At 52.5% G+C, this 26,531-nt stretch overlaps 1 protein-coding gene across 8 annotated transcripts in view; it reads right to left on the reverse strand.

The window, feature by feature from the left end:
- Nucleotides 1-26,531, reverse strand: part of Cacna1a (calcium voltage-gated channel subunit alpha1 A) — a 289,933-nt gene that overhangs the window by 71,373 nt on the left and 192,029 nt on the right. For all 8 annotated transcript variants that reach the window (XM_057754012.1, XM_057754011.1, XM_057754008.1 and 5 more), the window contains exons 14-26: nucleotides 24,175-24,287; nucleotides 22,527-22,639; nucleotides 22,293-22,424; nucleotides 21,951-22,023; nucleotides 18,240-18,357; nucleotides 18,059-18,126; nucleotides 14,775-14,881; nucleotides 11,684-12,358; nucleotides 4,900-5,345; nucleotides 3,487-3,625; nucleotides 1,767-1,896; nucleotides 929-988; nucleotides 281-387 (exon numbers count right to left, since the gene is read on the reverse strand). In XM_057754012.1, the coding sequence (XP_057609995.1) occupies nucleotides 281-387; nucleotides 929-988; nucleotides 1,767-1,896; nucleotides 3,487-3,625; nucleotides 4,900-5,345; nucleotides 11,684-12,358; nucleotides 14,775-14,881; nucleotides 18,059-18,126; nucleotides 18,240-18,357; nucleotides 21,951-22,023; nucleotides 22,293-22,424; nucleotides 22,527-22,639; nucleotides 24,175-24,287 (2,281 nt within the window). The remainder of the gene's footprint in view (nucleotides 1-280; nucleotides 388-928; nucleotides 989-1,766; nucleotides 1,897-3,486; nucleotides 3,626-4,899; nucleotides 5,346-11,683; nucleotides 12,359-14,774; nucleotides 14,882-18,058; nucleotides 18,127-18,239; nucleotides 18,358-21,950; nucleotides 22,024-22,292; nucleotides 22,425-22,526; nucleotides 22,640-24,174; nucleotides 24,288-26,531) is intronic.

A 26,531-nucleotide genomic window follows, 5' to 3' on the forward strand; every position in this document is an offset into this window, starting at 1 on the left:
TAGGGAGATGAGATGTCCCCAGAGGCAAGAATACCAGAAGCAGCACAGCGAGAGGCCACCTCCTTGCTGTGGGAGGAATGGAAGGTGGCTCTGGTCCCTTCCTTCCTTCCTTAATGGTGATGGCATGCACAAAGCCAGTTGCAGCGCCACTGGGCATACCCTGCCCACCCCCCACCCCCACTGGCCCACAGCTCTCATTCCTGTCTCAGAACTCCGGAATACGACCCACATCTGACAGCAAGACTCAGACTTGGGGTGGGAGCCTTGCATGGAGACTTACGTGAAGGCAAAGGCCACCAGGGCCCCACTGACCACTATGAAGTCTAGAATGTTCCAGAGGTCACGGAAGTACGCCCCCTGATGCAAGACAAGGCCCAGGTCGATCATCTAGAGGGAGAGAAGAGTTTGTTCAGAGCCCCCAACCCTTTAGTAGGATAACCCCCTCCTGGGATGACAGGTGGTCCTTCTGAGGAAAGGGAGCCTGACCTGACTCTGAAGCCCTCAAGAACAAGCATCAGAGTGTGCTCTGCCTGAACCCCGTAGGAGATCATGCACCAGGAAGCCCTGTACACTGTATTTGGAGTCTCCCAAGACTCTGTCTACCTCTTACTTCTGCTGTGATCTGTGGTTCCTGGCCTCGTCATGGCCTACTTGGTCCCTGACAATCCCCTCATCTGAGGGTGCTTGAGAGCGCTCATGCAGAGTCCCAGAGCTCTCCACAGCTCTCACTTCCTTTGATGTGTACACTAAAGTCCTCCCAGCCACGGTCACTCCTTACTTCCCTGCTCTTCCCTGCCCTCCCCGCTCCTTCCTCCCTCTCTCCACCACACTGTCTGGTGAATTACCCTCACACACACTCAGCACATCTACTCTTGGATTGAGTTTTTTCTTCTCGAAGGTCTGTGGATGTCCCCAGTACCGCTCTTACCTTGATCACCATCTCAAAGGTAAACACGCCTGTGAAAACATAGTCAAAATACCGCAGCACCTGCACGGACAAAAAAAGGCCAGGGAACCCAATCACAGGCTTGCTCAACTCCTAGTAAGTCTACCAGTTGCCCACTGGAGTGTGGGAACACTGAAAATTCCCCAGAAGCACAGCTTCCACCCAGGAGCCACTCCCAGGCAGGACTAAAGATGTGTAGGTTGTGAATCAAAGTGTCCAGCAGATGGCGGCAAATCCCACCGATTTACCCTGCTGAGGGCTGGTCACCGAGAGTGCCTGTTTCAAGTACTCCAAGCAGCCTGTGGACTAAGAGGGCCTTGGGGGAGTCCATTCCACCGTGGGGGTGACTGTCCTTGGGGTGACGGGGTAGGCGGGCCAGTGTCCACACTCAGGGCTCTCCTGTTTCCAGGAGTATCTTCTAAACGCTGGGGCCACCTGGCCATCTGGTTCTCTTTCACTTTGAGGGCACCACTCAGTCTGGGATGATGGACCCTCCCCTTCCTCTCTCCACCATCCTGCCCAGAGTTGGGCTCTAGTTGTTTCTGTCTGGATTAGCAAAAATGGCCTCTGTCCCTGCTTCTAGCTTCAGGAACCACATAGAACACCTTGGCTGGTGTGTGGTGGGAGGCAGGAGGTACAGGTTCAAGGGGTGATAATTACTGAACATGACCAGCAGAGGGTGCTTATGACCACCTGAGTCAGGCTCCTGCTCCCTTAGGATAAGAGTCCCGCTAGTCATACAATGGGACTGCAGGTGTGGCTCAGAGGTAAATGTCTGTCTCGTCTGTTGTTTCAGATGGGGAGCAGAGCCCCGACTCACGTTGTTGCGGGGCGCGTTGGGCTGCACAGGATCCTCGGCGGCCAGCGCTATGCTGCTCATGGCAATGACCATGAGGATGCACATCTCGAAGTAGCGCAGGTTCAGGATGTAATGGCACAGCCGGCGAAGGCTGTGGGCAGAGCAGGGAGCCACTCAGATTGCAGGCTCTTGGGCCCTTCCCCTCTGCTCACCTACAGGTCCAATTCCATTGCCCCACCCAGACCATCTGTCAAGGACTCTCCATGGGGCGCTGGGTGGGTCCAGTAGTCCAGCGCAGCTGGAAACCCTCAGCTACCTGAGACAGTCGTGCTGCCTGTGGAAGAGTCCCTACCCTCCAAACAACTGAACTACTTGGTTCTGACGCTAGTGGAATCACTACTACTACTGATTCTGCAGGACGTAGGAAGACTCCACTTTTATTCTTTCAGTTAATTACATTATTTATCTGTGTGAGGGGGATGGTAGTGGTGCCAAGGCTTGCCTGTACAGAGCAAAGGACAATTTGTGAGAGCTGATTCTGTGGGTCCTAGGAACTGAACTCAGGTTGGCAGGCTTCGCAGCCTCTCTACCCACGGAGCCGTTTCAAGGCTAGGTTTTCCATGTGGGAAATATTCTAGTGTCTAAAAAAAGAAACCGAGAGTAGTGTCTCCTGTCAGTAATCTGAGCCAGGGAGGATGTGGCTGAGGAATCACTAAGAGTTCAGGACATCTGGACTATGTTATGAGTTCAGGGCCAGTGTGGTCACAGAGTAAGATCTGGTCTGAAAACAAATTACACACACTCAACACACAAACACACACGACAAAATACACACATCATCAAATCACACACACTAAAAACAAGACACACACACACAAATACAACATTAACAATACATGTGCAAAACAAAACAAAAGACAAGGGCCAGTGAGCTGTAAAGGTGCTCTCCCTGCTAACCTGTGCCCAGTGTCCAATCCCTGGGACCCACATGGAGATGGAAGGAGAACAATGACTCCAGGGTCTCCTGGCCTCCACACAGGAGCCATGGCAAACACACACACACACACACACACACACACACACACACACCAATGATAAATAAAATTAAAAACAAAGCTCAAAACAAATCCCATCACTTCCACCACGAGCAGAAAACCTGAGCTGCGTCTTAGCTGGCGGAGTGCTTGCCTAGCACGCACAAAGCCTGATCCAACCCCAAGATCACCCAAACAAGCAAAACCTGCGCTGTTAGTAGCAGCCTATTCTGGCTCAAGCCTCACCCACTTTCACTGCACCAATGCTAAGAGGCTATTCTGTAAATTTATAAAGCACTTGGAACAATATTTGACAGTAAGTGCCACTTAGACATTTGTTTAGTAAAGGAGAAAAACTGAACTTTAGAAAAAAGCTGACATGCAAGGGTCCAGAGTCCACATCTGTGTGGCGCAATGGTTATTCACAGAATTCAGAGGCACGACTGCCACACAGGTCATGCAGGTCGTGGACAGGACAAGGCAGCAATTCCTAAAGGACACTGTCCCAGCAGGGCACAGGTCGGCATTACAGCAGCGGTTTCCATCTCACGGCAAGAAGGGGTCTTCTCCAGGGTAGTATGTTATGACAAGTTTTTATCTCCTATGAGTTAAGCAAGAGGGACTACTGAGGGCCTCAAGACTCAAGATGGTGCTGAAGAGAATAATCTGGCACTGCTTCCCCGCCCACCCTCTGCTCCCACACTCACGGGTTGGTGGTGGAGAGGATGAACATGGAGCTGTAGGGAGGCATGGGTTTTGGGCCGTCCTCCCCGGGGTCTGCCTCCTCTTCCTCCTTCTTCTCTTCCTCTTTCTTTGGCAGTGGGTCTGGGTTAGCATTTTTGTTCACTGTTGGAACAAAGATAAACATGGGTTCCTCCTTACCCACAAAGCTCTGAACTCCTAGTCATTCCTGGAGCCAATGCTAAGCATAGGATACTGGGGAAAGAGCTTCCTGTGCACCAGGTGTCACCCGACCCTGTGGGCTTGGTGCCTGTGCCCACCACCTGACAGAGAAGGGAATCTGGGCACAGGGAAGTAAAGTGGCCAGTCCAAGGTCACACAGCTGCCGGTGAACTGGCCCTAGAATATCAGCTCCCACTCTACAGAGCAATGGTGCCTCCGTTCCCTTAGATTTTCTGATGTGACTAGGACCTGCATGGGGCAGCTGCCCACAGAGTAGAGAACTTAGACCCTGTGAGAACACCCAGTTCTGACTGCAGCACCTTTCCCCTGGGCAGGCTCCACAGCCCTGTGTGGTTGTTTGTGGACAGGCTGAACCTCCCCAGGAGTCTGTTTCTTCATCCGAAAACTAATAAAATTAGTTTATTATCAAGACCCACCACAGGGAAGTCAGCTGTGGTGGCACACACCTGCAATTCTGCCACCACAGGGAAAGAGAGACAGGAGGGTCACTTCTAGCTTAGGCTTGGGCTACACAGTGAGATGCTACCTCAAAACACAGCAACCCCAAGCCCAAAACTGACTCGCTCTTCACAGGAATGTACGCAGTTGTCTTTAGGGGCCGGAGCCCCAGGTGACAGAGGAGTGAGGCCGATCCAAATGGGCCACACTGGTGCGTGAGCCATCTGGTCAGCAGGAGAGAGAAGAGCATGCAAATGCTCCTAAGTGTGTGCTGCAGCGACAGCAGTTCCAAGAGACATAGACACTGGGATAAACAGACATTATCCTTGTTAACAGGCACGGGGTCCTGACTGGCCTTAAGGCCACTGCGTAGTTAAGGGTGGCTTTGAACTTGTGAACTTCCTACCCCCACCTACCACTACTGTAGGCTGTCTGTGGTGCTGGAGTGTGTCTAGGCAAGCACTCTACCAACCAGGCCAGGCCCCAGCTCCTTCCTTGCTCACTGTGCCATTTACAATGATTTACACCATTTACAATGATGATGCTTCCAGCTGCGCTGTCCCCAGGCTCCCAGTTTCCACTTGGGGATTCCTTACTCCCATGTGGTAGTGTGGGCTCTTTGGAGGGAAGGTAGGGTGTGGAGCATGGCCATAGGCCAAGTCCACTGAGGGCTGCACACAGGGTCTAGTGTTTCTTCCTCCCAAGACTGTGAGCAGGGACTGTGGAGAAAAAGGCCCAGTAACTCTGCAACTCCTCACCTTGGACCACAGTGTGGTTGAGGGGCGGGCAGGCTGGGGGGATCTCCACCGCCATGTGCTCGGGTTTCCTGGCAGTCTTCGCTGAGTTGGGCTGAGTGCTGCTGGGGTTGGTGACGATAAGGCTGTTCTCGGGGGTCTTGGGGGGGCCGGGGTTGGACGGGTTACCCGGGTTGTTGGGCGTCCTGCGGCTGGCAGCGTTCTGGGGGTTGGTGGCCAAGGTGGGACCAGGGTTGGTGCTGTTCCCGATCTTGGTGGGGCTTGGGGGAAGGCCACTGTGGCCCAGGCTGTCGTGGGGACTGACAGGCTCCCCGGTGGCCAACTTGTTATTCTTCATGTTGTCAAGGTCCTCGGCCAGTGGCAAGTCCTGGCGGCCCAGGTCCTGCTGGATTGGCCTGGTGGTGGACAGGTTGGGACCAGACATGGGAACCCCGGAGCCCTGGTTCTCTCTAAGTAAAGGATCAAAGTGGAAGAGTGCAGAACTGGTTAGGATCAGCACTGCAGCTGCCAGGACCAATACCCAGGCCCACAGCACGGCCCAGGACAGTCTGCTGCACTCCCCAGCTCATGTGAGGCCCTGAGCGTCATCCACCCCGAAAGGAAAGAAAAAGCAATCATCTCCTGATTCTACACTTCACAGAGCGCTGCACAGCTCCAGGCAGGTCAAGCGGTTATGAGCTCTCGTGAACTTTCTGTATGCTGAAGAGGAGCCTCACACAGGCTGTGGTAACCCTCTAACGCTGAGACACATCCACACCCCTCACTGGGGGATTCTAGGCAGGAGCTCTACCTCTGACTCACACCTCCGGTTCTACTGGGGAAGTTTTGCTAGCCCAGTGTGCAAAGCCCAAGTATAAATTTCCAGTTAACAGTTTGCTTTTTGAGACGGGATTTCTCTGTGTAGCCATGGATGTCATGGAACTCACTCTGTAGACCAGGCTGGCCTTAAACTCACAGAGAACCACCTGTTTCTGCCTCCTGAGCCCTGGGATTAAACGTGTGCACCACCACACCCAGCTCAATTTCCAGTTATTTTTAATCCTTAAATATCTTTAAGGAAGATTCAGAGGATACACAAAACTGAAGTTGGGCCCTGTCCCAGTGTCCAGGACAGGTGTTTTCCCTTGTGGTACCCTCCTGAGACCTAGAGACTGTTCTAGACCATAAAACAGCACCCTTCACTGCCTGCTTCCTGACTGACCCTCCTCTGCACGCTTCCTGACTGACCTCCTCCGCACGCTTCCTGACTGACCTCCTCCGCACGCTTCCTGACTGACCTCCTCCGCACACTTCCTGACTGACCTCCTCCGCACACTTCCTGACTGACCTCCTCCGCACACTTCCTGACTGACCTCCTCCGCACACTTCCTGACTGACCTCCTCCGCACACTTCCTGACTGACCTCCTCCGCACACTTCCTGACTGACCTCCTCCGCACACTTCCTGACTGACCTCCTCTGCACACTTCCTGGCTGCCCCTCCTCTGCACGCTTCCTGACTGACCTCCTCTGCACACTTCCTGGCTGCCCCTCCTCTGCACACTTCCTGGCTGCCCCTCCTCTGCACGCTTCCTCACACAGTTCCTGACTGCCCCCAATACTTCAAGTATTACAGCACCTGGAATGGATAACAAGATCGGCTCCATTTAACAGAGTAGGAAACTGAGGCAGAGGGGAAGACATTTGTCCCTCATGAACCAGCTCAGACGGGACTGAGCTGGAATCTGGTCCTATCTAGAAACCTTTAGCTCCAGCATCACTCAGTAAAGTAAACAGGTGGTGAACAAAGTGGAGGTGTTGAGGCGTGTGTTAAAGGATCAGAATTCTATGCTATACAGGGAGACTGAGCCAGGAAACCCACAACTGCAGTAACCCTCCTTGTTCCAGTGGGGAGTGGGTTGCCATGGTGACAGATACCATGGTGACAGATACAGCTGGAACTAGGCTGCAAACAGCTGACCCCGACTGGTCAGGACTAGTCCTAGGAGTGCAGATGTTCGGGAGCTCACAGGTCTTTACCAGGAGTCTAGAGCTTGGGCCTCACTTGGACCCGTGTGGGAACCTGAGTTTGGCAACTACTGAAGGTGCAGGAATGGTGTTCTGGTGCACGCTTCAGAGGGAAAGAGAACTGTGAGTGCAGAAACGGGAGTAGGGATAAGCAGAACAGGAAAAATGACACTGCCAACATCCCAACAATGAAACACATGGGTGGGGCTCTGGAACAGGCCAGAGGACAGCCTATGGGAAGGAAAAGGCCATGCAGATCACAGGAGCACCCAGCTCTCTAAAACAGAATCAAATTTGAATCACCCCCCCCCACCTCCCACCCTCAAGACAGGGTTTCTCTGTGTAGCCCTGGCTGTCCTGGAATTTGCTCTATAGACCAGGCTGGCCTCGAACTCACAGAGATCTGTGGCCTCTGTCTCCTATGTGCTGGAATTAAAGGCATGGGCCACCATGCCTGGCTGAGAATCAATGTCTTTTAAATAGTTTTACTCAGTGGTCTAGGTTAGCTCCAAACTTATGGCAGTCCTCCTGCCTCAGCTTTCTGGATGCAGGTTTCTAGGCATGCACCACCATACCCAGTTCTAAGGTTTTTGATATCTACCTCGGAGAGAGCCTCAGTATTACTAATAATATGGTATGGACACTCTGAGTGCTCACACGATGCTAAAACACGATATGGCCTTTTGTTATTTATTTTGAGACAAGGTTTCACTAGGTATCCCTGACTGGCCTAGAACTTTCTAATATAGACCAGACTGGTCCTGAACCCACAGAGATCCACCTACTTCTGTCTCCTGAGTTCTGGGAGTGCACCATCATGCCTAGCGAGCTGATACATTCGTACTGAGGTTCACCTTTCCACACTACAGATTCTGCATCTGGGAACTGAACTGACGGACCTGTTAGTGCCTTGCGTCTGTGTGCCACCTGAGAATCTGAGAGCCATGAGAGAGCATCAGATCCCGTGGAACTGGAGTTACAGAAGGTGGTGAATCTCCATGTGGGGTGTTGGGGACTGAACCTGAGTCTTCCATGCAAGCAGAAAGTGATCCTAAGCGCTGAGCTCTCTTTCCAGACCCAAGACTGAAAATATCTTGAAAAACAAAACAAAACAAAACAAAACTGATATAGACTTTCCCCTCACCTCTTTCCTAAAGAATACAGAATATATAGCTGGGTAGTGGTGCACGCCTTTAATCCCAGCAACCTCTGAGTTCAAGGCCAGCCTGGTCTACAGAGTGAGTTCCAGGACAGTCAGGGCTACACAGAGAAACCCTGTGTCAAAGAAGAAAATACAGAATATATCAATGATCTTACCCAGTACTGGTCCCTGCATGCCGCAACAAGAATGTGCTCACTGGGGCAACAGGGGCATTACTGGTGACCATTGCTTACCGACTGAATTTGAGGGCTGTTCCACAGCAGAGAATTCGTGCCTAGTACTGTAAACCTGATGAGTGTGGAGGTCATAGGCTCTAGAAGCGAACCTACAGTTGTTATTTTGTTAAATGACCACATCGTCAATCTGCTTTCTAAATTTTGTTTGAAAAATAGAGTCTAACAGCTGCCCATTGAGCGCTTGCACTGCATCAGAAATTCCAAGTTACCTGGAGATGATCTGAATGAAGCCCACAGAGGACGAGTGTGGGTTCCATGTCGCTACTACACTGTTTTATAGATGGAGCCCAAACCTGTAGATTTTGGTATCCCAGAGGGCCTCCGAATGACCCCTAAAAACATCTAAAAATGGCCAAACACAGAACTGCTACTAATTCCATAATTCCACCATGCTGACATGGTACTTGTTGGCTCAGTATCTCTCAACACAGTTCATGTGTCTGTTTAAACCTGTACATTTTACCCTACTGTTCACCCCATCTGAAGAAATGGGGACCAGAAAAGTAAAGTGACATATTGAAAGTCACACAGCCAGGCAGGGATGGGCAGGCGTATTAAGAGTCCCTGCACTGCAGCCCCAGGTTCTGCTCATGGTATGACTGACTTTCGACATTTAGAGACTTTCAAAAACTCCTCCTGCAGGGATAGGGCGCAGCTCAGTTAATAAGGGTGCTTGCCTAGTGTGGTGAACAAAGCCTTGGGTTCCATCACCAGCACCAAATAAACCTTGATGTGGTATATGTCTGTAATCCCAGCAAGCAGGAGGACCAGTTACAGTGAGGTCCTATCTCAGAAAACAGAAAACCCTCCTCCTGGAACATTTTTAGGGTCAGCCATTCTGTCCTCATCACTCTGCCTCTTTTGGTACAGCAGCAGCAGACACAATACAGGGACAAAGCCCCTCCTCACATCTTTGGTTCCTCCTTACCCTCTTAAGGGACCCAGAGTCCTACTAGCCCATCTCTGGCCCTTTGCCCCCTTTCCTCATATCCTGTAAGCTGGCTGTCCTCCGAGTGATTCCAGGGCCTTAACATGTACCGTTCTTACTCGAAATGCTCCATTTCTCTGGCTGCTCTTCTTGTGGTCTGGCCCATCTTGGTCACGTTTCTCAGAATGTCTCTGCTATGGTTGTAATGTGTTTGCGCCATCTACTGAGAAACCGAATCCCTAAATTTGTCTGATGATGGTATTTGGAGGTAAGTGGGGCTAGATAAGGCCTCAAGGGCAGGGTCCCCATGATGGGTGAGTGGCATTCTGAGAGAAAGAAGAGACTAGAACAGGCATGACAGCCCTGGGTCACTATGGGAGTCCCTTATCATGTTTGGATGCAGCAACAAGTCCTCAGAGTGCTGGTGTGCCCTGTGACTCTGCAGCCTCCAGAACAGGAAGCTGGATAAACTTCCACTCTTGCTAAATGAGTAACCAATCTTAGGCATTTGGTTATAGCAGTGTAAATGGATAAAACCAACTCTGTAGGCCCTTACCACCTGTAGCTACTGGATGGAGTTCAGTCTGGGCTAGAATACAGCTGACCCTTCTCACATTTCACTGAGCAGAGGGAAACACCCAGGAGAGAAAACTCTAGGGAAAGAATGATTTGGAACAATGGTGTTTAAGGGAGCACCGTGCAGACAGAGGTAGTGATATAACCGAGGGGTGCTGTGGGCACTAGGAGTGGGAAGAGTGCGAGTCGGTATCCATGACCAGGGCCAGCCCTCCAGAAGGAGTCTTCCCTCCTTCTCCTCACCCAACCCTCTCACCTCTCCCCGCCCCCCCATACAGGATTTCCCTGTGTATCCCAGGCTGACCTGAACTTGTGACCCCCCCCCCCCCCGACCTTCCTGGTAGTGATTTTTGTCTACAGACTCTTGTCTAAACTCATTTGGTTGAGAACCCCACGACTCAGTATGCGGTCCTGGGACCTGCACTGGGCTCCTTTAGGGTCATAGTCTCATGGCTTCATTGAAGCCTGAGTCCCACCCAGTCATAAGCTATGTCACACAGGCTAGTAAGACACCTGACACCTCAGGACTCACACAGCAGAAGAGAAAGCTGACTCTGGCAGGTTGTACAAATGCCCCTTTCCCATAGGCTGGGGTCAGATTTTGTACACCCTTCAAGAATCCAGTGTGATGCTCTCATAGCAATATGAAGAAGGATCAAGAGGACATTAAATTATTATTATTATGGATGTAGCACAGAGTAGTCTCAAACTCACTATGTAGCCACGGCTGGCCTTGAAGTCCAGATCCTTCTGCCCTACTTCCCAAGTACTGGGATTATAGGAATGACACCACACTTGACTTGAGGACAATATTTTATAACAGATGTCGCTATCAACACAGAAGTCCCTGGGCTCTCTACAGAGAGTCCCTTTATGGTCTTCCGTGAAATATTACAAAATGTTACGAGAAAGATAAGAAAAATCAGCTACTGGTGGGGTGCTGTCTGAGAGATCAGACCTCCTCTCCCCCATCAAGTAAGCAAAGGACTGGCAAAATAACAGTCGCAGACGCTTTGCACACATTAGTGCCCATGTGAGCCCCTGGCAGAGGTGACTCATTTAATTCTAGCAACGACTCGGTCATTTCTGGGGAGTTCGATCATCAGGTGAGAACACTGATGCCAAGAACACACTAATTCACCGGGCGGTGGTGGCGCACGCCTTTAATCCCAGCACTGGGGAGGCAGAGGCAGGCGGATCTCTGTGAATTCGAGACCAGCCTGGTCTACAAGAGCTAGTTCCAGGACAGGCTCCAAAGCTACAGAAACCCTGTCTCGAAAAACCAAAAAAGAACACACTAATTCAAGAGTAAACAGCAAGAAATGAAAAATCTACATGAATCTGGTGGAGACTATGGGCTCTCCTTAGGGCCTGTGTAAAATGCACAATGCCTCTAGCCGTTTTGGAAGCCAAGACGGCAGGACCCTAGACTTTTTATATATAATGCTGGGCTGGGATGTAGTTCAGTAGTAGAGTCCCTGCCTAGAATCCTGCAGTGAAGGACTGAGGGAGTGACTCAGCAGTAGGGGGCCGGCCTAGAGTCCTCCAGTGAGGAGCTGGGGTGTATGTAGCTCAGTGAAAGAACGCTAGCCTAGAATTCCCCTGTGACAGGCTGGCTCTGCTGTAGAGTGCCAACCTAAAATCCTTCACTGAGGGGCATAGCTCTGTTGTGAACTCTTGTATATGAGACCCTGGGTTCATCCCAGCACACAACTACATCTGCTTCCCCATCTGCTAACCCCGGCTGTGGCCGCTGGGTACATCCCCACGGCTTACGGTTTTCTGGGCCTGGTGACTGTCACCCTAGCTACTGGGGAAACTTCTCAGCCCCGCCTGGAGTGAAGTCCAACTGGGCACATCCCTCCCGGAGCCCACTCACTTCCTGCGCCGGTGCCTGCGTTCCCTGTCGTCGTGGGCTGGCGGCCCGTGTCGATGTCGCCGCCTGCGCTCCCCGTCGTCGCCATCGCCGTCGGCAGCACGAGCCGGCCTGGTGGCATCGCGGGGACGAGGCCTGCGCTCCGGCCTGTCTTCGGGTTCGTCCCCGGGCCGGCGGCGAGCGCGGTGACGGCGAGGCTCCCCGTCCGCCCCAGGCCGGTGCACGTGGCGGCGGGGCGCGTCCCCGGCCTTGACGTGCTCGGCGTCCGCGTCCCAGGGCGCGTGCTCGCGTGGCGGCACGTGCTCGCGCTGCTGCGGCTCGCTCTCGCGGCCATACGGGCCTTCCCGGCCAGGCGCGCGCTCAGGGCTCCCGGCCCAGGCGCGCCGCGCGTCGGGCTCGCGCGCGCTCTCGCGGGGTCGCGCGGTCGGGCGCAGCGCGTCGGGCGCGCGGCTCTTGTTGGTGTTGTTGTTGCGGTTCTCCTGCGGGTCCACCACGAGTGGCCGGTCCAGGTGCGTCTTGACGTCGGGCCGCAGCGGGCGCGCGTAGGCGGTGGGCCAGCGCTCAGCCGCGTCCCCGTACAGCGCCTCGCGGCTGGCCAGCAGGTTCTGCTTGCGCATCTCGCTGGTGCGCTGCTCCCACACCGACTTGGCGGGCTTCTGGTTCTTCTGCTGCTCCTTCCTGCAAGGCACAAAGGGGGCTGCTTGCCGTGCTGTGCGGCTGTGTATGAAGGTGGTCGGATCCCAGGGTTCTTTCAACTTTATAAATTGATGTATATGCATTTGTATGTGAGTGTGCCCTGGCCACGGCAAGTGTGTGATAGTTAGAGAACAACTATCTGCAGTCGGTTCTCTTCTTCCACTGTGTAAGCTCCTAGGGACTGAATTCAGGTATGGGGCCTTTACTTAATGGCCCTTTCTTTTGGATTGCTGAGTAGGGGTCAGTTTCCCACCTCCGCTTCTCCACTGCTGGGAAGGCTGGTGTGATTGGTCTGTTGATGGGCTCATAGCCCTGTGCACTGATGAGGAATGTCAGAAACTTTAGGAGGCAGGGTCTACTTGGAGGAAGGTTATTTAGAGCCTACATCTGAAGGACGTATTGGCACCTCCCTTCTCTTCTTCTCCAGCACCGTGAGCTGAGCAGTCTGGTTCCATTATGGGCTTCATTAAAATGCCCTGCCTCACCACAGGCTCCAGCTGTCTCAGCAGGAGTGCTCCTGCCTAGATTCTACCAGAGAGGGACTGGGTGTGTGACTCACTGGTGAAGGCCTGGCTGCCTACCACGTGTGAGTCCCTGGGTTCCATCCCCAGTGCCAGAATGAATCAATGAATGAATACATAAATAATTTAAATAATAGTACATAAAGTCAATGTTTGATCCTTTTCTTCAAGTTGTGGGCAGCTGGGGTGCGCAGGTAGAGGTGTGGGCAGCTGAGGTGTGCAGGCAGGGGCTGTGGGCAGCTGGGGTGTACAGGTACGGTTTGTGGGCAGCTGGGGTGTGCAGGGAGGGGTTGTGGGCAGCTGGTGTGTGCAGGTAGGGGCTGTGGGCATCTGGGGTGTGCAGGCAGGGGCTGTGGGCAGCTGGGGTGTGCAGGCAGGGGCTGTGGGCAGCTGGGGTGTGCAGGTAGAGGTGTGGGCAGCTGGTGTGTGCAGGCAGGGACTGTGGGCAGCTGGGGTGTGCAGGTAGGGTTGTGGGCAGCTGGGGTGTACAGGTACGGTTGTGGGCAGCTGGGGTGTACAGGTAGGGGTTGTGGGCAGCTGGGGTGTACAGGTAGGGGTTGTGGGCAGCTGGGGTGTACAAGTAGGGGTTGTGGGCAGTTGGGGTGTACAGGGAGGGGTTGTGGGCAGCTGGGGTGTACAGGTATGGGTTGTGGGCAGTTGGGGTGTGCAGGGAGGGGTTTGGGGCAGTTGGGGTGTGCAGGGAGGGGTTGTGGGCAGCTGGGGTGTGCAGGGAAGGGTTTGGGGCAGCTGGGGTGTGTAGAGAGGGGCTGTGGGCAGTTGGGGTGTGCAGGGAGGGGCTGTGGGCAGTTGGGGTGCACAGGTAGGGGTTGTGGGCAGCTGGGGTGTGCAGGGAGGGGTTGTGGGTAGCTCTGGAGGAAAGCAGTTGGTTGTGCCTGCCTTTGGGGTAGCATTGGCACTATGGAAGCCTGCCCTGCCATAGCCACTTCCCTTGGCCGCCAGCAGGGGTGTGGTTTTGAATGTGGGTGTTTGGGAACCTCCCTTAAAGGAAGACACTTTCACTGTAACTGCCTCTGACCCACCGGCGAAATGTCTGCCCCACCTTTAGAAAATGGCATGAACACAGCTGCACCCACCATCCTGCTTGGTCCTCTTTTGTATGGCCAGCCCAGGGTCTTGATTCTGACCTTCAGCCCACATAACCATCCCCAACCCACAGTCTGTTACCCCAAGAATAACCAGAGGTACCTGTGAGCAGCAGAGTCTGGTCTGGACCCTGCACTGCTCAAGAACCCTCTTTGGCTCTCAGGATCCAGAACCCAAGTTTGCTCGGTGGCCCTCAAGACTTATCCTACTCTGCTCCCCTCCCCATCTGTCTCCTCACCGCTCTTTCCCATTCTGAAACACCCCTGCCTCAGAGCCTTCCCTCTCTCACTGGCTCTCTCACTTCTTTTGAGTTTTGTTTCCTTCTAACCGAGGCCTTGCCTAACAAGTTTGTTTTCTGGATCAGGATCCTACTGTGTCTAGTCTGGACCCAGCTGTCCTTGAACTCACACATATCTGCCTGTCTCTGCCTCCAGAGTGAGGTGTGTGCCACCACACCTGGCTATAAAGTCACAGCTTTGGGGGACGGAGTGAAGCTCGGTGGCAGAGCCCTGGCCTGGGGTGCACACACGGGGCACAGAGGGTGGCAGGGCTCGAATTCCTCACCCACTGGCCCTTCCCAGCTGCTTCCTGGAGCTCCACAGTGTGCAGTTTACTCACTCATCTCGCTTATTTGTCGTCTCCTGGACTGAGCAGCCACACGGAAGTGCCCGCCCCGCCCCACATGAATGCTGCTTTCCCAGCCTCTCCCAGGCTCAGCCCTGACCCTCCCCACATCCTTGCCTGAGTGGCACCCGAGACTTGGGGACACTTACACAGCTATAGACATGTTGGCCGCAGACAGGGGACTCACTTCTGCTACCTCCTTGGCTTTCTGTAGTGCCAGTTTCTGGTTGGCTGCCTCCTCCTCTTCTTGTTCATCCTAGGAAGTAAACGGGATTCCTGTGCACAAGAACAGGCCTGGGGCTCACTCCCCACCTTGCTGCCAGCGGGGACAAAATCTGCAGTACTGAGAAACAAGTTCTGCCTGGGCCTTAACCAACTGGAACTAAGGCCCCCAGTCAGACTGGGTGGTGAAATGTACCCCTTGTGTACAGGCTGGCTCTCTAGCCCATTAACCCTTTGTGGCCCTGCTCGTCTGAAACCTGAGATCATTCTGGCTCAGCACTCCCCAGTGCTGGAATAACAGGCTCCTCCTACTGTCTTTTCCATATATATATATATATATATATATATATATATATATATATATATTTTTTTTTTTTTTTGGTGCTGGGGATGGACCCTGAGGCTTTGTGGCAGCTGGAACAGAGCTGTCAGGGAGCTGTACCCCTAGTCCTGAGCCTGTGGGTGTTCTGTGCTTTTCAGGTTGTTTAAATGCTCTGAACCAGCACCCTTAAAGATCAGGTACCCCAAAGGCAGAGCCACAGCTTATACAACTGTCAACAGTGGGGGGAAGGCAGCTGCTGGGGTCCTTAAGATCTATCGTCAGCCTGTGGGAAGATGGGGAGAGGGGCGGGCTCTATGCTTAAGTCCATGGCCTAGATAGACCATCAAAGGCTGGATGTGCTGGTGCACGCCTTTAATCACAGCACTCAGGAGACAGAGGCTGGAAGATCGCTATGAGTTCAAGGCCAGCCTGGTCTACAGAGCAAGTTCTAGAACAGTCAGGGCTATAAAGTGAGACCCTGTCTCAAGGGAATATATATAGACCCACCAAGAATAGGAGCCCTGGGGTAGGGCTACAGGGTGGCTAATCCCATCTTCTGAGATCTTCTGGGTCCAGGAGTAACCTCCACCTTAAAATCTGTCAGTGACAAGGAGGTGGGGTGTCCCCTCTCCAGGCACCATGCCTAGCATAGCTTAGAACCAGGTCCTGGAAGCATCTGCCTCAACAACACTGAAAAAGCACACCCAGGGTTGCCTCCCGGAATCTGCATTTTCTGCAAGCTCCTGGGAGGGCATGGAGCAATTCAGGTTTAAGCATCGTGTATACAGTGGAGAAGACCACATGTTTCAGATTCAGACAGCAGGGTTCAAATCCCAGCCTTTCCACGTATTGCTAATGTGACCTTCAACAGGTCTCTCAGCTTCTCTGTGTCTTCTCTTCATCGCCTGAACTTCTAGGACTCTCTGATTCACCCCGCTTCACTTTTCTGGTGAACTGTGGTTTTACAAATGTGTCTGATTCCTGGCCTGTCTCCACAGCCTGGATTCCTGCGCTAAGAGGTCAGGTATCTTAGTGTCATGCATTGCTACGACCCTGGCTTCTAGGCCAGGGCTGTGCTCACTGCAGGCACTCAGTACGTGATTACTGGCTGAGGAATGGCGTACATAAACGGGGGCTCCAGGTGCCTTCCCCTGCTTGAGGATTACACCTGTGTGGAACATGTACAACAGAAGGGGAAGATGGGGTGTGTAGGGGAATGGCCACCTTCACTTTGGAGCCCATGCTAGCCTCCTGTATCTTGGATGAGCTCTCGGCTGGATGGGCCTGTGGTGACACATGCCAGCCAGCGTTATGGTGGCTGAACTCTTGGCTTCGCGCCTGGGGTGGGAGACTTCCGCTTTTCCCTGATGGAGGTGGGGCCGGGAAATCCTCCCTCCCTCCCTCCTGCCAGGGTCAACAGATGGAGGGTTGGCAGTCCTACCTCTGTAGCCCCAGTGTCTGAGTTCTGAGGCACTGGGGATGAGACCGTGAAGCTGAAACTACGAGAGCTTCAGGGAAGAGCCTGCCTGCAAGCGCTGTGTGGTTATTAATTTTGCAGAGCCAGATATGACCACAAAGAAGATGCCTCTGTCCTGACACCCAGGTCGAGGTCCCACAAAGCATCACCCCTGAGGTCTCTTCCCCCAGGCGGATGCACCTGTCTCTGAGCGCACAGCCTCCACGCATCACCCTGTCCAGTTTCCTTTGCGTAGTGCGTATCCTGGCAGTCTTGTTCACGGGCTGGCCCACTGGGGGCCATGAGATGCATTGCTGAAAGCAGTATTACCTCCTAGGCTGCCTTGAAGGGCACATGATACCCCAGATAATTCACTGTCACTGAGTATGAATGAAGACCTGGGCTTCATCTCACCCACGTGGCTTTTCTTCCGCTTTGACATTCTCCCTGTCCCATCTCTTCTCCTCTGTCCTTTGCAGGGTTCTGTCTTTGCTCTCCCAGTTCCTAGTGTATAATACATGCATCTACCCTCCCTGGCCTCAGTTTTCCCACTCCCACTGTGGAGTGAAGATATGTGAAGATATATGTATATGTATGTGTGTGTGTATGCACACACACACACACACATACACACACACACCCCTTTTTGGGGGAAGGAAGACAGGCTCTTGCTATGTAGTACAGACTATTCTTAAACTTGCAATCCTCCTGCCTCAGTGCTGTGCTCAGAGGATTGCACCACCATGCTGGCTGCACAATGCTTTATGTAGTGGCTGTAGCCGTCATACTATCTTGGACAAGGGAGTTTGCCTTTCTGACTCTCCAAAGGGAGACGGGAGTGGTGCGTGGCACCCAAAGCACCACAGTTCTTTACTGTTGTCTCTTGAAGGCCAGCCTGCGGGAATTTCATCTGGCCAGCCCCTCAGCACATGGTCACAGGTGGTAAATATGCCCTCAGCCCCATTTTCTGTCCTCCCAGGCAGCTGACCTGAGAGCATCTTGTCTCTTGGCCTCCCATCAACTGTCCTTAGCAGGCTCCATATGGAAGCCAGAGGGAGGGCGCAGTGGGAAGTAGATTCCTGGCCACTGTATCTGAACCTTGCCATGGTTCTGCATTTCCAGAGGTCCAGCTCTATCTGCGGCCTTATCAAGTCACTCCTTGGCCCGTCCTCTGCTTGGTAGTGGTGCCCATTACCCTGGAACTCCTTATTCCTCAAGCCCTTGGATGCAGCTTGCTATCTGTCCTCAGTAGCCACCTTGCTATCCCCTTCCCCTTCTGGGCTGTAAACTGTCTTGATCAGGGATGGCATTGCTTCAGGAGAAGCGCCCAATGCTCCCATCCCCAGCAAGAGCCCTGACTCCGCCCGTCTCCACACCCCTCCGCCCCCTGCTGTCATGATCTGCCATGAGCAGGTGGTTACTGTGTCCTCCACCTTGGTGAGCTCCTGGGCATTGGCCAGGTTGTCCACTGCGATGGCCAAGAACACATTCAGCAGGGTGTCTGTATGTCAAGTCAGGGAAAGCAGCCGATGGGAGCACTGCCCAGAGCCTGGGCATCTGGGTCCCTCCTCCTCCACCCACACCCAGTCTGTCCCTGGTCCCCATGAAGGATACAGTTCCCAAAGAGGGTGAGGACGATGAAGTAGATGGAGAACACCATGCCGCCTTGCACACCCCCCTGAGACTTGATCCCATCATACATGACCTCATTCCAATCTTCGCCCGTCAGAATCTGAAAGACAGGGACAGACACACAGCCAAACCCCTCTCAGCCAGCAGCTCGTTGGAGCCACAGCTGCAGCCATGATCTGTCAGCCCAAGGTCTTCATCGACCTCATATGAACTCCCATCTCTGTGCCTGTAACTGGGGGCTCTCAACTTGGCTGTGGGAAATAGGGGACTTGGGTGCCTCATGGCTTGCTGTAATCCTGTCTTCTCTGACATGACACAAAGGTTTGCTCTGGGCTGCACGGGTCAGGGCACAGGCTCAGCTTCCAGTGAGTTGGTATTTGACCCTGTCTCAAATAGACAGACAGACAAACAATACTTTTAAATGGCAGGAGTCCTGGGGATGTAGCTCAGTGGCAGAGTCCTTGCCTAGCTCGTCATCTGGACCTGTGAGCTGTATGATGTGGGATTCCTACTAGTGTAAGAAGGAGAAAGAGAGCGAGAGAGGTCTGGGGACACAGCTCAGTAACAGAATACTTGCCTAGTATGTATAAACCCTGGGGTCCTTTTCTTTCTTCCTTTTTTTTTCCTTTTCAAGACAGGGTTTCTCTGTGTAGCTCTGGCTGTCCTGAAACTCACTTTGTAGACCAGGCCGGCCTTGAACTCACAGAGATCCACCTGCCTCTGCCTCATGAGTGCTGGGATTAAAGGTATGTGCCACCACTGCCTGGCCGAAACCTGGGATTCTAGCCCCAGGATTGCATAGACCAGGCATGTGACACAAGCCTGTCATCTCAGTGCTGGGGAGGCAGAGGCACGAAGATGAGGAATTCAAGGCCAGCCTTAGCTCTATAGCTAGCATGAGGCTAGCCTGGGCTACATTAGACCCTGTCACACAAAAGGGTAATTTATGGAGCAAGATTCCACTGTGGACATTTTGGGTTTCAGCCTTGTGAGGTGAGGGAGCTAAGGTGTGCGCCCACCCAGGACTGTTCCTGTGGCAACGTACAAAGGCAGGTCACACACGGGCAGCAAACAGCTGGAGCAAAAGGTGACAGTCCCTCTGATGAGCATGGAGGAGGCACAGGGGGTACCAGGCTTTCTCGTGTGCGCTTGTGCATGTGCGCGTGTGTGCGTGTGTAAGGTAGGGTTTTGTGTAGCTAGTTGCCTTCAAACTTCCCAAATAAGTAAGGATGACTTTGAATATCTGATCCTCTTGCTTCCCCCACCTCAGTGCTGGGATGACAGGCATGTGCCACCGTATCTGGCGCCAAAAAGATACCTGAGCAGTGCTCAAATGCTTGAAAAACTTGAGGGTGTGATGTGAGTTCATAGAAGTTCAGCACAGAAAGACAGATACACCACAATCTCGCTCAGGCTGAAAACTCAGGTTGCCCTAGTGGATGGACTAGCCGACTAGAGGCCAGGGAGGGAAGCGGAGAAGCCCCCACGAAGAGCCGTGGGGAGAGAGGGACAATGGTGCATAGCATCTTACATACAGCTGTGATGCTCTGGGGTGTATGATGTGCTGGGCCCCAGGGCCATGCACACTGTCAACACTGCCGTGCCACAATTCCCACCCTAGGTAGATAATCATCCCACAGCCTTTAAAAAGCTCTCTCTTCAAAGACATACACATAATGATGTGTATGTGGTGTGTGTCTGTGTGTGGGTTTGTGCACAAATGGAGATGCCTTCAGAGGCTAGAAGAGGGCATCAGATTCCTTGGAGCTGGACTTAAAGGTGGTTGTGAGCCACTGACATGGGTGCTGGGAACTGAACTTGGGCGCTCTGAGCAGTACATGCTATTAATGGCTCATTTTTTTCCTTCCTTCCTTCCTTCCTTCCTTCCTTCCTTCCTTCCTTCCTTCCCTCCCTCCCTCCCTCCCTCCCTCCCTCCCTCCCTCCCTCCCTCCCTCCCTCCCTCCCTCCCTCTTTTCCTCTTTTCTTTGAGAGCCTAGGCCATTTTCAAACTTAAGTTACACCTATGTATCTTTTAGTATGTGTGTGCACGCTCACACATATGCCACAGTGCTAGTGTGGAGGTCAGAAGACAACATGAAGTCAGTTCTCTCCTTCCACCATGCAAGTCTCAGAGATCAAACCCAACTTGTCAGGCTTGGCAACAAACACCCTTACCTACTGAGGCATCTCATCCGTCCATGGATCTTTTAATTTTTTGAGTTGGGGGTCTTACTATATAGACCAGGCTGGCCTCAAACTGACAGAGACCCACCTGCTTCTGCTTCCCAAACACTGGGAACACATCACCATACCCAGGCTTGTGTCTTTTAAAAAGAAAACAAAACCCCAGTTTCCCTCCTTCTATCCATAGTCTCTTTGAGAATGAAGGAAATGGGGAAGAATTCTAGAATGTTCCTGTGCTGTGACTAGGCTTCTCAGCCTGGCACTGTTAGTAGGGGGTACATTGTTCTCTGGGAGGACCAACCTGTGCCCTGCCCAACGCTGAACATCACTGGCCTCCAACAACCAGATGCCACTGTCATTCGCCCACACAACTAGGTATGACCATCAACACTGTCTGCAGACAATGCCCTGTGCCCCCGGGGGACTGCATCCCCCTGGAGCTTGGCCTGTCAATCATCCATTTTCTGGCTTGGGACGTTCTTCACAGCTGCCCTCTCTCGGGCCTGCCTTGAAAAGGAAGGATGGAGGCCACATCTTCTATACACTCCCTTTCTCTCCCAAAGAAAAAAACAAATTTGAATAAACCTAGAGATTTCTGATCAGCCAGTCCCTAAGCCTTAGTGTAGGTGCCCCAAGAAGATGCAAGCCTCCTTATCCTGGAAGATTTGGAGACACTTGCTTCCAAGACGAGCGGATACATTAACCAGGTCTTTCCCTTTCGTTGTGGGCGGGGCCTCACAGCCTGGGATTACAGGTGTGTGTTACTACCTCAGGTTCTCTTTCCTTTTTGCTTTTCTTCTCCACTCCTCTCCTTCCTCCCCTCCTTTCTTTTTTCAACAGTGTTTTATGTAGCCCAGACTGACCCCAAGTTCATTAGGAACTGAAAATGACGAACTTCTACTTCCTCTTGCCCCAACCTCAAGTCCTGGGGTTACAGTCCAGTGTGCATCATGCCCAGCCAGCTTTACTGGTTGTATTGATACGTAAGTAGCTGGAGCCCTGCAGACCCTGGAGGGATGGTTTTGCCCTGGGGAAGCCAATTCCTAGAGATGGGGAAGAATCTGGCCATTGCTCTGATATAGAACAGCTTACCCTGACAGCTGTCAGAGTCGCTACTGCAGGGGCAGACGCTCCTCTTTACTCGCTCATGAAAACCACAAGCAAGGCTCTTCAGTACCCCAGCTGGCCTTGGTACTGTCCTATGTGGTCCTGTAGGGCATCCTGCACTCTCTTGGGACGTACAAGTGACAAGCTATCCTCTCCTGTGTGTGTGTGCATGCGCGTGTGTGCACGTGAGTGTATATGTCTGTACTTGGGCTGGAATCCAGGGCTTCTTAGGTGCTGAATAGATGCTTTAACACTGAGCTGCATCTCCAGCAACAATAAAAACAAGCATTCCAAAACAGTCGGAAAAGGGAAGAAATAAAGGAATTCAGAGATGCTCCTGGGCTGCTGGACAGCCCCTTGCCCTGTGGTTAGGGGCCCGCATCGGGCTGAGGAAGTTCATACCTGAAACACAGTCATTATTGCTGCTGGGAAGGTGTCGAAGTTGGTGGGAGGAGTCCCCTCATCAAAATTAAACCTGTGGACAGCAAGGACATTTCGTGTTAGCCCTTCCGCTCTGAAGGCTTGGTTCAGTTTCTGGTTCCAATGGTAATGTGTAGAGTATCTGTTCCCCAGGAAGATACTGTATTTGGTACCCAGAAGCTCAAACTGCCCTAGATGACCATTTGTATCCTGAGGGCAAGTCACAGGATGAGGTTGGCTTGCAGGAGTCGGGTGGTGGTGGGTGTGTCATGGAAGCTGAGCAAGAGTCCTGGGTGGGATGTTCAGATGTCAGGCAGTACTTACTGGCCACCAAACAGCTGCATCCCCAAGAGGGCAAAGACAACAATGAACAGGAAGAGGAGGAACAACAGACTTATGATGGACTTCATGGAGTTGAGGAGGGAGACAACCAGGTTTCTGAGAGATGCCCAGTACCTGCCGACAGAAGCCAAGGTGGGGATCAGAGCAGGGTATGCACGCTAGGCAGGGTGCCCTCCTCATCCCCTCATCAGAGGGCTAAGAAACCTCAAAACTTACTTTGTGACTTTGAAAATACGCAATAACCTGAGAGCTCGTAACACGCTAATTCCAAAGGATGTACCAGGTTTTATGACAGCCCAGATGACTTCAAAGATGCTCCCAATGATGACCTGCAACAGAGAACCTAGTCTCAAGGTCATGGTTGACCTCAGGACTCCCACCCATTTCCAGGGCCTGAACCAGGTCCACCCCTCAGGGAACATAGTGGCCTCTATCGGGAAGTCTCCGCAGGTTAGGGTTAGGCTTATAGGAAGCCTGTGAGGCTGTCCTTACGAGGTAGGACCTGGCTGGAGGATATCACCAGGGCTCAAAATTCCCTCCTCCTTTAGGTTATTTCTGTCAGGTTTTATTTGTATGTTTTGTTTTTGAGACAGGGTTTTCCTGTGTAGCCCTGGCTGTCTTGGAGCTCACTCCGTAGACCAGGCTGTCCTCCAACTCAGAGGTCTGTCTTCCTCTGCCTCCAAGCGCTGGGATTAAAAGCACCCACCAGCATGCCTGGGCATCTGTCAGGTATTTCGTCACAGAGACTAACAGATGGTGCCCAAAGTCATCTTTTTCCTCTATGTTTCTATTTATTAAAAGGTCACATATGCCCGATATCCCAGCACTTGAAGGCTGAGGCAGGAGGATCACTGGAATTTGGAGGCCAGCCTGGGCTACAAAGAAACACTGTTTCAAACTCTCTCTCTCTCTCTCTCTCTCTCTCTCTCTCTCTCTCTCTCTCTCATTCTCTCTCACACACACACTTTCTCTCTCTCTCTCTCTCTCTCTCTCTCTCTCTCTCTCTCTCTCTCTCACACACACACACACACACACACACACGGCCACGAAGCACACACTATAAAATTAACCCTCCGGGTACACAGAGGCATCCACAAGAGCCTATTGTCTGTCCAGGCCGCCCTGCAGCCCCAGAGATGCCCATGCAGTGTTCCCCTCCTGCCCAGGCCGCCCTGCAGCCCCAGAGATGCCCTATGCATCTTTTCCCTCCTGAGCCGAAGCACTGAGGATCTCTGATCTGCTTCCTGTCTGTGGGTCTGCCTCCCTGGCCACTTCACAGAAATGGAATTAGGTGATACGTAACCTTTGATGTCTGTGATGCTCAGAATGGTCTTGAACTCTTCTTGATCTTGAGATAGACAGAATCTCTACCTCATAAGAGCTGGGATTAAAGGGTCCGCTTACCATGTTTGGCCTTGAGTTTTTGGAGATAGGGTTTCTCTGTGTAGCTCTGGCTGTTCTGGAGCTTGCTCTGTAGACCAGGCTGGTCTTGAACTCAGAGATTCACTTGCCTCTGCCTCCCCAGTGCTGGGATTGAAGGTGTGCGTCACCATTGCCCAACTGCCTTGAGTTTTCCATTCTTTCCATGTTCACCGCAGAACTGCTGGGTTCCCCACTTCTACTAAGACAGCTTAACTGTCCCTACCTACGATGACAGCAGCTGTGTGTCCTTGGTGCCCCCTCCTTTCACCTCACCTCACGTCCAGCCTCCTGATTCCAACCACTGGACAGCTGAGGCTACCCTCAGGTCCAGGGCTGAAGTCATGAGCCGCACATGGATCCCTCCACTTTCATATGAAGTCCCTGGGTATCAGCTACTGCCAGTAAGATCCCGAAGGAGAGCCTGAGAGAATGCGGTACTCACCCCACAGTCAAAGCAATTGAAGGAAGAGTGGAAGTAAGGCCGCGTCCCAAGCCCGTACATTTTTATAAACATTTCGGACATAAAGAGTCCTAAGAAAATGAATTCTGCATAGTCTGGAAGGAAAAGAAAGAGCAGTAGGTTAGGCCACGGGGAAGGCCCCAAGCCTCTGCTTTTTCTCCCATGTCTCCCCGGCATGCAGGGAGGTAGAGAGGATACTCTGTGTAACATGGCCAAGGATAGCTACGCAAGGATTCTTTCCCATTGGCTTCAGTTTCTCATAGTCTTTGCCCTGGTTTGATGAGGAAGGCTGGGTATAGGATATTGCTACGGACCTAGTTTTGTGTTCACTGATGGATTCCTGCGTGCCTTATTACATTTACTAAGTGACTAGCTGGGTTTCGGGTATAGCCATGTGTGGAAAGCCTGTTTAAACTAGACACTGAGAGGCAGAGGCTTTGGATCAGCCACAGGAAGCCGGCCTAGAATCCTCCAGCAAGTCAGCGGGGTATGGCTCAGTGGTAGGCACTAACCTAGCATGGATAAAGCCTTGGGTTCCATTCCAGCACTGCAATAAACAAATGAAGGAGCAAGTGGGAAAGGAGGTGGAAAGAAAGGACAGACTGGGGATTTAGAGCAGTTCCCACAGACCTCAGAGCTAATTCTGCCTGACGATTGCCAAGGTTTGCATGCCTGTGCTTCCCTTTGGAAATCAGTGATTTTTTTTTTTTTTTTTTGAGACAGGGTCTCACTACGTAGTCTTGGCATTCCTATTTAGACCAGACTGGCCCCAAGCTCACAGAGATCTGCATGCCTCTGCCTCCCCAAGTGTTGGGATTGAAGGCCTGTGCCACCACACCTGGCCTCTGAAACAGTAATCAATCCCCCAGGGAGCAGCTCCCATGGGGTATGAAGTTGTCAGAACAGTGTGCAGTGGCCGAAGGGGCATCAGGCCCCAGAGTTCTGTCAACAGCACTCCATGTGCCCTAATGGGTCTTGATGTGGGAGTTCGTCTTCTGGCCTCTCATGGGGACATGGTAGTCCCCCTTTCAGAGGACACAGCACTGGGAGCAGAGACAGCTTTCCAGCAGACAACCAAGTCTCCCTGAATGCCGCATGGAAACTTCCCAGGCTCCAGGAGTTCAAGAAAGGAACTGTCTGTTGATGTTCAATCACCCAGCCTCTGGTGTTATGTTACAGTAGTGTGGATTGGCAAAGAGGATCATCAAGAGCCCTAGCTAGGCCCTGCTTTAAAGGGGTGGTTTGAATCGATTACCAAAAAACCCTCATTGTGATTTCTTGTCCTAACTTCCTTTGATTTGTAGGATTTTCTAAAACTCCTTGTTTTCAGGAGAAACCCTTGAGTGTCTGGGACAGAGCAGCTAGAGAAAGAGATCTGCCTATATCTGGTCCCTCTGAGATCCAGCAGGGGGGGCTCCGGACATCTCTGAGCCGCTTGCTCCCTCGTTACCATGGAAACAAGGGAGCTGGTGACAGGCAACATTGGAGGGACCAGGAGACTCTCAGGATGGTCAGACCCACCCTCTAAGGAGAGATCCTGAGACCCAGAAGCACATGTCATCAATCCCAAGGGTGCTCACTTGCTCTGGTCTGGATTTCTCTGAAACTGCATCTTAAGATTCACACCGTGTCATTCTTGATCCTTACAGAACACCTTAGGACTGAAAACCTCTGATTGATGGCCGATAGCCTGAACCGGCTTAGGGGGTAGGACTTCCATCAGACACAGTTTGGACTTAGGAACAGAAATCCTGGATGCGTCCCTTACAAGCTGTGTGACCTGGGAAAAGTTCCTTTGCCTCTCTGTCTCTGTTTTCATTAACTGGAAAATGGGGCTAACTAAAAGATGTCTACAGACACCAAGGCCTCCGGGCAGGAAGTTCTAATCCCCTGTCTCCTTAACCAGGACAGACTGCAAAATGATTAGTGGAGGGAACTAGGTGAGTAAAAATAGTGGCGATCAAGAGGTCCTGACGGGAGGCGAAGAGCCTGCATCACACAGCTCCAGAGGGACCAAGGCAATGACGCAGCTTGGAAGCGGTCAGGTGAAGGAAGGACAGTCCCCTTGGGGTGTCCTGTGGGGCCAGACAGCAGGCCTGGCGACCACGACAGTCCAAGAAAATAGTCCCTTAGATTAGAATTCAGGCCTTTCTAGGTCAGAGGCATGACCATCCCTTAGAGCTGTCCTAGGCTACTTCTGAGCAAAGGCAGGAAACAGGTCAGAAGGCCAATAGCTCCAGGAGGAGGCAGCCAGTAGGCATGAAAGAGTTAGTAGTTCTCAAGGGGCCTCCAGGGGAGAGCCAGGCCATCCACATCCCTGTCAGGCCCACACTCTCTTC

The sequence above is a fragment of the Chionomys nivalis genome, chromosome 21 (assembly GCF_950005125.1).
Source record: "Chionomys nivalis chromosome 21, mChiNiv1.1, whole genome shotgun sequence".
NCBI lineage: Eukaryota > Metazoa > Chordata > Mammalia > Rodentia > Cricetidae > Chionomys > Chionomys nivalis.